Here is a 12,949-nt window from a genome sequence, read left to right as displayed (position 1 = left end):
ATAAAATGAAAGAAAGAAATGATAGAGAAGAAAGTGGAACAAATAGTGCAGTATAATGAGAAAAGAAAAACCAGAAAATTCTATAAAGAATTAGAACAGTTAATACATAATTTTGATACGCAAATGATAGGATGCAAGGATAAAGAAAAAAAAAGTATTAACTGAGAAAGAATTAGTTAAAGAAGGATGGAAGGAATATTTTAAGGAATTATTTATGATGACAGCAGAAGAAAATAAGGAATATGAAGATCAAAGTAATTGTAGAAATATAGAAGAAAGAATTCAAGAACCAACTTATAGAGAAATAGTGGAAATAATAAAACAAATCCCAATCTACTCCTGGTGTTTTAAAGTTTTTAAGCACCAGGAGTAGATGGGATAATAGGAGAACTTATAAAAAATGCAGGTGAAATCTTATGGAAAGAAATTTATCATTTGACATTAAATATATGGAAAGAAGAAAAAATGCCAAATAAAGGAGATAAGATGAACTACAGAGGAATTACACTATTGAATGTGACATACAAAATCTTATCACGTATGATATATAAAAGATTAGAACCATATATAGAAACAATAATAGGAGAATACCAGTGTGGTTTAAGAAATAAAAGATCCAAAATTGATATTTTATTTTTATGTTATGAAATATATATATGAAAAATGCTTAGAATATGATAGAACTTCATAATATTGATTTCCAACAAGCATTTGCAAATTAAATAAACAAGAAATGATACATAACTTGAAAACACTGGGAATACCAGAAAACTTAATTAGATTAATTAAAATTACATTAGAAGGATCCAAAGAAGTAGTTAAAATACAAAGGAAAATTAATGGATCCCTTTGAAATAAACTGTGGAGTAAGACAAGGAGATGTACTTGAAGCAATAATAAGAAAGTTAAATATGAGAGGATTTATTAATAATAAATTAATACAAATATATACATATGCAGACGATATAGCAATAATAAGTTGCAGGAGAAAAGATTTAGAAGAGAAATTTGAAGAACTTAATAGAAACGCTAAAGATGTTGGATTACAAATTAACGAAGACTAAATATATGTAATGTGGAAAGACAATAAATAAAAACATTACAAGATATAATATAGATGAATTCAGTTTGAAGTTGCAGATAGGTTTAAATATTTAGGTTCATTAATAACAACAAACAATAATACATCCAAAGAAATTAATAGTAGAATCATGGCTGGAAATAAGTGTTATTATATTATAAAAAGTTAACAAGTAATAAGATTCTTAATTGTAATTCTAAATTAAAACTTTATAAAACAATTATAAGACCTGTAATAACTGTAACAACAAATGGATGTGAAACATGGCCATTAATTAACACAAAAAAGATATAGATAGATTGAGAATCTTTGAAAGGAAAATATTAATTAATTTATTAAATTTATTAATAAAATTATAAATTTTAGTTATGTTAAACTAAAGTTTTTATTCAAACATGGTAGTTGTCTCCATAATTTTCAAAAATGCATATATGATGTAGATATTTCACAGGATGACTTAAATAGGCTCACGGTATGGACTAAGGTAAATGACTGTCAGTTTAATGTGGCTAAGTGTAAAGTGATGCATTTCGGAAGGATGAGATCACATGCTGTTTACTATATTAACAGAACTGAACTGCAAGAAGTTGATGTGGCAAGGGACTTGGGAGTTATTGTGGACAGAGAACTTAAGTTTAAAGGCCATGTTGCAAAGATTGCCAAAACATCACATCAAATTACACGATTGCTGAAGAACACACTAACAAGCAGGGATAAGAAAGTTATTGTTCCACTTTATGAGGCATTAATAAGACTGCATTTAGACTATTGTGCAGAGATCTGGTCACCTGGATTTCTTGATGATGAAGAAATGGTGGAAAGGATTCAGAAGCGAGTTACAAAGATTGTTGCAGGTCTGTGGGATGTTCCCTACGAGGATAGATTGAAGATCTGTGGGCTCCAAAAACTAGCTGATAATAGGAGAGGAGATATGATAGAAGCATAGAAATTATTAAAGGGATTTTACAGGATTGATACTAATAACATTTTTAAGACCAGTGCTGGAAGGGAGAGAGCAAGGGGCCATCCCTAGATTATGTCAGAGTGTGGTTAACAAGGGTGTTAGGACTAGATTTTTTACTTGAAGGGTTGTGAAAGGATGGAATGCATTGCCAGAGGTGGTTTTGAATGCTTTGTCTGTGAATGAATTTAAGGAGAAGTATGATAGGTATTGTGTAAATAATGGTTAGTGTGTCAATGTGGTCTCCTGCAATGAGTCTTTTGACTCCATGCAGACACCGTTATAATAATAATAATATGGACTAATAAAAGAAGAAAATGGAATATGGAGAATTAGAACAAATAATGAACTTAAACAACTAACCAATGGTGAAGATATAGTAAGATTATAAAGTCATAAAGAATAGTGTGGTTGGGGGCACATAGAAAAAATGGAAAAAGATAGAGGAGTTAAAAAAAGATTTGAATGGAAACCATTAGGACAAAGGAAGAAAGGTACACCAAGAAAAAGATGGACTGATGATGTACAAAAAGATCTTACAACTCTAAAAGTTGAGAATTGAAAGAATGTTCACAGAAAAAGAAAAGAATGGCTAAAAATTGCTTTGCAAGCCAAAACTCGTTAAGAGTTGTAAAGCTAGAAGAAAAAGAAGAAGAAGAAGAATGAACAATGAAAAAACTAAAACAAAGATAATCAGAGAGAGAGAGAGAGAAGAAGAGGATGAAGCAAATAAAGATCAATGTACAAGAGCTAGAAAAGGTTAGCAGCTTCAGGTACCTAGGGAGCATGTAACATGTTCCCAATTTTCAATGTAAAAAAAAATATATTTTTTTTTTTTAAAAAAAGGAGATGAAGGAAATAATTAGAAGAAAACATAACTTTTTTGGACATTGCTGTAGGATGGATGGCAGCAGAAAGATCAAAACCCTGATGTTCATAGAATAGACAACATAACAGAACTGGGCAGCCAAGATGAAAGTAAGCAGATGATGTAAAGGAATAGTGTGGAGAGTTTGAAAGAGTTGAGCCATCTGGCAAAAGACAGAAGGGAATGGCAGAAAATAATAAAAACTTCATCAGACACCAATAAGCATTGGTGATGAATCCATAGTTTATATGTCTTTTGAAATTGTCAATAAATTCCTTAATAGAATAGAAAACCTACACTCTTTTTTTATATATTTGAGTTATGCTATTAATAAGAAATCGTGTGTCTTCAGTGGTTTCACAATGTAGTCTTGCTTGGCAGTCTACCAAGACCCATATATTAAAAATAAATAAACAAATTTTAATGCATAAAGTGGTAAATTAAGTATAGCTAATAATAAAATACAAATGAGTAACAGAAAATATAGCTCCAGGAAAAGCTTTATGTATTCTCTATTTCCTATTAAAAAGATTTAGGAAGCTCTTGAATCTCTCACCGACGGAGCACTGCACTGCGAAAGCATTCACTGTCTCTATATGCACAGTTATAAACAAGAACTCATTCTCCTTTAATCACCTGGTTACCGTCTTTTTTGTATGTTCATAAATATATTCCGAGATAAATTCCTGTTATTTCTTTTATATTTATACGGAAATGGTTAACATTTTTATTGCAATATGTATTTATTTGGTAGTGGCGACTTTAAAGCAGCATTTCTGTATTATGTTTTAATGGGAATGTGGACGAACAGAGGTTAACGTTCGTTCAATGCATGATAAAATGTTTTTTGTTTGTTTTTGTTTATTAATATATCAATAATTTTCTTGAGTACTAAAAAAAAAAAAAAATCAATGTCTCTCATGCTGTGATGAACATTTCTACAGTTATCTCTTCTGTGGTGAACATATTTTTCTGGACGATGCTGTGTGGTTTTGATAAATTTAGTATCTCGGGTGGAAATAGAATGTATTCGAAATCCTGAAAACAACGATTCTAAAGCATAAATAGGGGAAATGCATGTGTAGATCAACTTGACCATCAGATCTCGATTCTTAACGTCAAAACTAAGCACTTCCAGAGAAAGAATTATACGTATAATTGTTAATACAAAAAAAATCTCCAATTCTCAGTAAAAGAATAATTAAAAAATCATTTAACTCATCTGGAACATTAACTTATTTTAATTACAATATGAACTTTCTTGAATACAGCTATAAAAACTGAACGAACTTGAAAAAAAAAAAAATTGAATGAAACACCGATGTACAACCTTCGAAAGTTTTCACGACCGTAACTCATTAAAACTTATTGTGCATATCAGACAGCCGCGCAAAATGCATACATATATATAAACAAACACATACATGTGCACATAAGAATGTACTGAGAAAAAGTGGTAAGAGTTCATTCAAAACATTACACCATCCCTACCTTTAACTACAGTTAGTATCCCAGAAAGGTCGCAAAACCTTATACTTCCAATTAACACAAAAATCACAGAAATACCCCTCCATGCCCAGCTTCTCCGGTTAATGTCCAAGACACTGAAAGTGGTCATCCCCACCTCCTTCAACATCTAAGGCAGCAGCATAACTTCGCAAAACATACACATTACACTAACAAAAGTTTATTGTTATATCCATATCATGGCAGAAGACAATTGTACATTCCAAGTAAATCCTAATGAAATGAATAACAAAAGTTGTCAGTTGACCAATAACTATTATTCGGCTGATCCAAATTTCGTTGGAAATGGATGACTACCGCCTTTAAACGATCAGTGTCTACCTAACCCTAAAGCACTCGTTGCGAGCTTTCACTCTAAACTGAGCGTGCCCGCAAACTACTAGTAACCTTGAACGAAGCTTGCTCTCCTATTGATGACGTCATATTGTCGCAGCACTAACTGTGATTCCACTTCGGTCTGAGAGGAATCCATCTCGGAAACGGTTGAGATGGGTATCATTCCAATAGCGAAGTTCAGTAGCTTCGTTATATTCCCAGTTTTTTTTTTTTTTTTAATAAAAGATAAAATAAAAATCAGTTTTGAATTACTTTCATTAATGTCAGTTTGTATTTATTATATCTTTCTGTACATATGCTTCAGTAGCAAAATTAAACAAAATTGTTAGCATTAGGAGGTGTCACAAATAATAATATAATAATAATTAGTAGTAGTAATGATAATACACGAGTAATGAATAACTTCAACTGTGTTTTGTGTATTGTGCATACCTAAAATAATTACTTAAAAAAGACAATTATTTCCAAAAAAGGAGGGGAAGGGGGAACTCCCCCCCCAGACACACACACTTCCTTGCTCCAGGAAGGAGCCGGTCTGTTTCAAAGACTGATTTTATAAATTCAATAATATACAGCATCATATTTACTCGAATATAACACGCACCAGCGATTTTACTTTACGGAAAAAAAATAAGAGTTTCGCATATACAATAAATTAAAAATACCAAGGAATTATATACTTGGTTTAATCCTTTATACAAGTGTAAGCAAACAAGTTTGCGCCTGAACTATTTTCAGCACTGGGACGACTCGTATAAAGAAGCTAATAATTTCAGATCACTTGCCTTAGTATCCCATAATGCAAAGCACATCGCGCAGACATGTATAATGCTATGCATTATGGGAATGGTCACTACCTAGAACAGTTTCGACCTTTATTGAAATCTCATCACTGGTAGCCAGACCCCTCCCAAATGCATAGCATTATACATGTCAGCAAAAAGATTTGCTTTGCATTATGGGATACTAAGGCAAGTAATGTGAAGTTATTAGCTTCTTTATACGAGTTGCCCTAGTCTTAAAATAGTTCAGGTGCAAACTTGTTTGCTTACACTTGGATAAAGGATTAAGCCAAGTATATAATTTCTTGGTATCTTTAATTTATAGTATAACCAAGTGGAAAAACTTTGAACAACTTTCTCTAATCCACAGTATTTTAATAATAAGGTGTGACACCTCTTGGCAACTTGTATATGATGAAAATATCACTTCTGCATTACTTGAAACTTGGGATGGTGGGCGGGTTTAGAGGGAATGAATGAAGATGGATGAGACCCTGGGAGGATAATGGATGGCAATGCTGTAGCCAATGAAGTTTTAACTGAGGCTCGGCTATTGCTGTTACCATCCTGCCATGATCAGAGCTTTAATAGCTCAATAATACCTTTTCCCTACACTGTCCTCTACAGGTAACAGGGAAGATGAAAAGCATTCTTGCTTCTCCCCTTTAAGCCAGTCCTTATAAGGACTTGGTATGGTACGAGGGAGAAAGAAGATCACCCAGTCCTTTTTAGGACTTCCAGGTTAGCGGATGGCAATGCTGTAGCCAATGAAGTTTTAACTGGGGCTCGGCTAATGCCATTACTCAGACACGACTAGAGCTTTTAGCTCAATAGCACTCCATCCACACAAATTCTCTTCATTCAGATGCCGGGATAAAGAATCAAGGACTCAGTCCATCGCCAAGTTCTTTTTAGAACTTTTAGACTTGGTATAGTATCCACGCCCACAGATTCGAGATCATTTGACATTTCTGCGCATGTCAACAGGAGGAAAATCCATTCCAATAATAGGGTAATCAATCCGTATTGTGGGATGAGTTGTTTATTATTACACGTCGGAAAATTAACTTCTCTTTTATGATCATTGTAGTTAACTATGTTGCTTGTATAACAGTTGGAAAATTTTACCTATAAAGCACGTGATTTCGCGTGTTGGCGACCGATTCGTACGTCCTTCATTTCTTTATTCCCTTCAGCATGAATCGACTATTCTTGGCAAGACGTCAAGCAGAGATCTACAAACTGTAGGCGAACTATATCAGCTGTCAATTACAATGAAACAGAGTACTATAAATACAAAAGACTGAAGGCTATTCTACTCCCAGCTGATCATAACTAATACAACTGTCCCCAGAGGTTGAGCTTAAAACTCACAAAATTCCCTTTCCCAAATAACTTCCTTTAAAGACAAAGGGGAATATGGAAACCATTTTTGCTTCACCCATTTTGACAGTAGTGTTATATGTAATATACTTAGTATCACTTCTGGTTTGGCTCCCACTGATGAGATCTCTATAAAGATCGAAACGGGTCTGGGTAGTGATCCTTTCCATAATGCATACCATTATACATACCTGTAAGGATATGTGCTTTGCATTATGAGATACGAAGGCAAGTGATGTGAAGTCATTAGCTTCTTTATACAAGTTTTGTCAGGTGCAAACCTGTTTGCTTACACTTGGATAATGGATTAAACCAAGTATATAATTTCTTGGTATCTTTAATTTATAATATAAACCAAGTGGAAAACTTCCAACAACTTTCATATATACCTCACATATGAAAAGAATTTAAGCACTTTCATGTCGGGGTGATAGTAACTCGCTCCCCGCGGTAAACAGCAAGCCCACCCCAACAGCCACTATACTGTAGATGCAAGAAAAACAAGTAGTTTTATTGTATCACTGAATAAGGTACAGAGACATTTGCAGTCTAAATGTATTTCTCAACAAATAATCCAATTAGAGAAACTCGGTTAAAAATGGCACTAACTATTGAATCACATGTCGCTTCCTCAGAAACTATGCTGTATAGACTCAAGCAAAACATATGTTGCACTGGCAAACACAGTATCTAACTAAAAACTATTGTCCAATTTTTCAGTTACATGAAATAAGTGTTTGTTTGATTGCATTTGAAATTTTTGATGTCATTAAGACAGATCAAAAAGGCTAACTTCAAATAAACTTCTACTGCTGAATTGAACTAACACATATAATGTGTGTGAGAGTTTCCCCACCAACTCGACATGGAAGCAACATACAAACAAACAGCAATAAAATTCAAAGGATTGAAACTTTGTGTGAGTTGAGCCCACCTGTGCAATGTGCAAGCAGAACACAAACGGTAATGAGTTCTGTCTGAACGATAAACACCACCGTCGTGAACGTGTTAAAACTAAGAAATATATAGTGAATGTTGTTATTGCAGTTTCAGATATTATGGAATTCGGTTGCAGAGAATTAACATTTCAACTCAACACAATTGTCAGCTTGCCTTTGTAGTTGGGCCGCACGATCTGTTGTTAATACCGCACCAATCATATGCACGTCTTCATAGTTGCTTTATCTCTACTGCCCTACCATTGCTGTCTGTTTGATGCTCTGCTTTCACTTCTCATTAGTCATTTGTGAAGGATTATTCATTACGTATCTCAAATCTTATAAATTACTCATAATTTTTGCTTGAAATAATGGGAAAGAAGATGACACTATTTGGGTAGATGACTTTGACGATGCACACAAGGAAACTGCACTGGTGGCCAGAAGCAGCAATGGGGAATAGGAGATTCTTGGTAAGTCATACCAATTTTCAGTTTTTTCCTGAAAACTTTATTTTCCGAAAATCCCAGCATATATGTCGTACCACAATTTTGTAGTTTTAATTTTCGGGGAAAAAAAAAAAAGTGAGAGTTATATTCGAGTAAATACAGTATACAAATAATTACCATATAAGATATAATGTATATTCACGTGGTTGACAGAGTGAATACCTTCTTCGTTCTCCAATTAGTACAGTTGTGGGTTCGAATTCCGCTACGGATGTGAATACTTGTGAATGTCTTTAAGTGGGAGATGGAATTTCATCGTTCGATAGTATCAGATGCACCCGTGCTTAGACCTGAAATGGCTTCAAAAAGTTACGTTTAGTCTCCCAAGTACACACACATAAAGTGGAAGATTATTCTAGTTATGCACATTGATCTCAACATTGCATCTCAATCTGTATGTTAACAACCACATTGAGTGAAATTGTCGTGCATTTAAGCACAAAGGCAAAATTTGTACCTACCCAATCATTCATTTGTTACTATACATATTGTTTATTTCTATATCATCAAATATAAAAATTCAGCTTTACAAAACAACAAAATTATTATTTTATTATTAATTATTATTGTTGTTGTTGTTCCAGACATCATAACTGTACTGTTGCTATATCTAATAACTGATCTACTAATATTCATTAATACCAAAGTCTGTTAGTTCATTATAGTAAACCACTTTGATCTTAGGTAATATCCGAAAAAATGTGACGAATTTCGACTGAAAAACTAAGTAAACAATTTTCAACATTGGAACCTTCATTTTTGTTGTATAATTCTTTATTGGGAGAGGAAAAATCGAAATCTGTCACTGCGATTACCTCCCATGTTAATCCTTTACCTAAAGCTGATTACTCTCTAGTTTTGATCATTTTGGTTTGGTTAAAATATTTGGTCAGAATGGGTAAAATGTCAGCTAAAAAAATCAGCTAATGCCTTTTTATTCCTGTATGAGGAGTAGTTGAGGCCGTTTAGCCCTATCTAACTTTTGGAGACTGAGTGGGAAGTTCAGCCGTCTCTCTTCACGCAGTGACAATATATTTAATGTCTGAAGAAATGTGGATTCTACAGTCGATTTTCTTGAGTTTCCGGGAGAAAAAACCCGCTTGCCCGTGCCAGAGATCGACTAACTCGGAACCAGTCGAAAAAAGGGCTTAGAAAAATTTCCTCTAGTGCCGACTAGATTCGAAAGCAAGTCTTCTGTCGTGCGGTCAAGCGGCATGGTGTGCAAACGCCACATCCACTGAGCTACACAGGCTCGCTAACATACAAAATAAATTTTCTTAAATTTTTTTTCTTATTTTCTTCTTTATTTTCTTATTTTGATTATTTTCTTAAATTTCAGAAATAAGAAATTTATGGCGTCATATTTTAACATAATCTGTTCCTTTCTTTTTATGATCGTTTCATTTATAAATTTGATACTCTGATTGCCAGAGACTGGCTGTCAAAAGTTACGTAGGGCTAAAATACAGTGGCGTAGCTAGAGCTTTTGTCCCTGAGTTTGTCGTCATTCTCAATTCACACCAAAAATACTATAAAAAGTCAAAACGACATAGGGAAAGAAATTAAAACACTATGTTTGTTTATTTTACTTGTAAGTATAGTTGTTGAAAACTAATTATTAATTAAGTAATAAAATTACTAAGTTAACATAAATAGAATAATCGACGAAAAATAAAATTGTCTCAAGTGAAAAGTGCCACCAGGGGCAGACCGCACCCCCTTAGCTACGCATCGCTATGGGGGGGAGCCTTTCGAATCTTCAAAATTCGAGTCATTAGAATTCAAGGACAACTGGCCTACCAGTCCAGAACTCGGGGTGATTAAGTGCCGTAGGAGCCAGAGGGGGGAGGACGGAACCCTCCTTTTCGAGTTTTCAAAATTCGATTCATCAGAATTCAAGGAGAACCGGCCTACCAGTCCGGAACATGGGGTTGGGCGCCAGGGGGCACAAGCCCTTTCGAGTCATGAGAATTCAAGGAGAACCGGCCTACCAGTCCGAAACATTTTTGGCATAACATTTTTGGCAAACATTTTTGGCATAAGGTAAATAGGGGGGCATATCCCCCCTATTTACCTTACATTAGATTAGCCAGGCACTATCAGCCCAGGGGGGTCTTTTGGTTTCAGGCACCACACGTCGCCAATGGTCCTCTGCGACTCTCCACCACGTTCTGGTCTCCAAACCGACAGCTTGCAGGTCTTCCTTCTCCTGATCTGCCCATCTCTTTCTCGGTCTCCTGGGCGGCCTCCCTGATCGGGTTTGGGCCTCCTACACTTGTCTCACAGTCCTTTCGGGGTCCATATGGTAGAGGTGCCTCAGCCAGTGAAGACACCAGGCTTGCAGCTCCATCAAGACGTCTGCGGAGTTGCATAAAGCGTGTATGGCAGCATTGGACCGCCTCCTCCAGACTCCGTCTGCCATGACCCCTCCATAGATATGTCGTAGCATCTTCTTCTCGAATACTCTCAGGTGATTGGCTTGTCTCGCCGTGAGAGTACACGCCTCAGCACCGTAGAGGAGAACAGGCCTGATCAAAGTCTTGCATAGTCCCACCTTTGTAGTCCAAAACAGCAAGCGCGAAAAGGGAACACACCTGATAATAGGCCACATTCGCAGCATTTATACGACTCTGGACATCAGCCTCAACTTTGTTATCTTCAGTCACGAAAGAACCCAAGTACCTAAATACCTTCACCCTCTCAAACTGTGCAGCTCCCTCTGGATCTTGAACAGTATGGCGACTCATAAAAAGGTGTTTTGTCTTCTTGGTATTTATTTTCAGGCCAACTTCTTCTGCAGCTTCTTCAATAGCAGTAACCAATGCAATCGCGTCGTCCTGTTGATGCGCCATAACGTTCAGGTCGTCAGCGTATCCAAGAATCCTAACTTGCACCCCCATGTCGATTCCACCTGCCACTTGCTGTGTGTTTCTAATTACTTTTTCCAACACTAGATTGAAGAGAATCATCACCCTGCTTCACACCGATCTGTACTTGAAACGGGTCCGAAAGTTCACTTTCTGCTTTCACTCTTGCTCTCGAACCAGCTATGCACACCTGAGCCATTTTTCGGAGTTTTCGAGGAATTCCCAACTCTTCTAACACCTGCCATAATTTTGGGTGTATCATTATGTCATAGGCTTTAGAAAAGCCTATGAAAATATTGTGAACTTCCCGATTATATTCCCAGCACTTTTCAAAAACTTGGTGCAGCGTGAAGAGTTGGTCTATTGTAGAACGGTTCCTCCTGAAGCTCGTCTGGTAGTCACCAAGGCACTCTTCTGCATATGGTGTGAGGCGCATTAGCATGATGTTAGACAGCACCTTTAGCCAGTCGACAGCAGTGAGATGCCCCTATAGTTGCCGTATTGAGCCTTATCTCCTTTCTTATATACTGGGGTGATCAGCGACTCCTTCCACTCGTCCGGCAGCCGTTCTTCTCGCTAGATCATCAACATGAGCCAGTGCAGCTGCTCCAGCAGGACGTTCCCACCATTCTTCAAGAGCTCCACTGGTATGCAGTTCACTCCTGGAGACTTATTATTTTTCAGCATGCGGATAGCACGAGTAATTTCACTAAATATCGGTTCTTCAATAAATGGTTCAGTAGTTTGATAAGGAGTATAATCCTCCTTCTTTCTCTTTCCCACAGTTCTCGTGGCAGCTAACGCGACCGTATTTTTGATGGTGTCCCACATCCCATCCGGATCATCCTCTTTCTCCTGTAACTCCCCAAAAAGATTCTGCAACTCTAACTGGAAAGTCCGCTTGCCTTCCGCTGTTTTCAACTTATCCAGGTCCCATGCCGATCGTATGGTAGGACACGCGGACTTCTGGACTGCAATTCTATGTTCTGAAATCGTAGGCTACCAGATAGTGGTCGCTATCTCCAGCTGCTCCTCTGAAACTTCTCACATCCGAGATGGAGGTGTGAGGACATCGATACACTAGTACATGGTGTATTTGGTTAGCTGTTCTACCGTCCGGCGATCTCCAGGTCTGCTTGTGGACGACTTTATGCGCAAACATAGTGCTCTTTACCAAGTATCCCGTAGCGGCGGCAAAACTCGCAAATCGGATCATTGCACTCCTCATGTAGGCTCTCACTACCCACGAAAGGGCGCTACACACGCTCTCTCCCCAGCTTCGCGTTGAAATCTCCCACCTAGGGGGGCTACTAATCTACCGTCCTATTGACGTCATAGGACGGTAGATTAGTAGCCCCCCTAGTATATATATATAAACATCTGACCCGAGTTGTCAGGTAATGCATAAAATATGTATATATTTTATCACGTATTACCATAAAAATACACACAAATCTATTATAAAAAGTTGAAAATTATCAATACCTACACGCAGGGCCGCCGAGAGAAATTTTCGGGCCAGTGACAAGTCTGTGGTCCGGGCCCTACTTAAAAAAAATGCATCACTTTTGTTTAATAAAAAAAGGTCATATAAAACATTAAACATTCGTTTAAAAAAAAGTGTACAATAAATTCAAATTTCGGTACATTGCATACCATACAAAATACAAACATTAAATAAAAAGAGAATTCTTAAA

At 36.4% G+C, this 12,949-nt stretch overlaps 1 protein-coding gene across 1 annotated transcript in view; it reads right to left on the bottom strand.

Moving 5' to 3' along the window:
• Nucleotides 1-11,451, bottom strand: part of LRP1 (LDL receptor protein 1) — a 1,646,373-nt gene extending 1,634,922 nt beyond the window's left edge. The window contains exon 1 of the mRNA XM_090402369.1: nt 11,358-11,451. Coding sequence (XP_090258495.1) covers nt 11,358-11,451 — 94 coding nt within the window. The remainder of the gene's footprint in view (nt 1-11,357) is intronic.
• Between the last annotated feature and the right edge of the window lie 1,498 nt (nt 11,452-12,949).

Source organism: Typopeltis vanoorti, chromosome 2 (assembly GCF_054136105.1).
Source record: "Typopeltis vanoorti isolate ZY-2024b chromosome 2, IOZ_Tvanoo_1.0, whole genome shotgun sequence".
Classification (NCBI taxonomy): Eukaryota; Metazoa; Arthropoda; class Arachnida; order Uropygi; family Thelyphonidae; genus Typopeltis; species Typopeltis vanoorti.
Note: the sequence above shows the minus strand (reverse complement) of the source record. Positions and strands in the feature narration are given on the sequence as shown.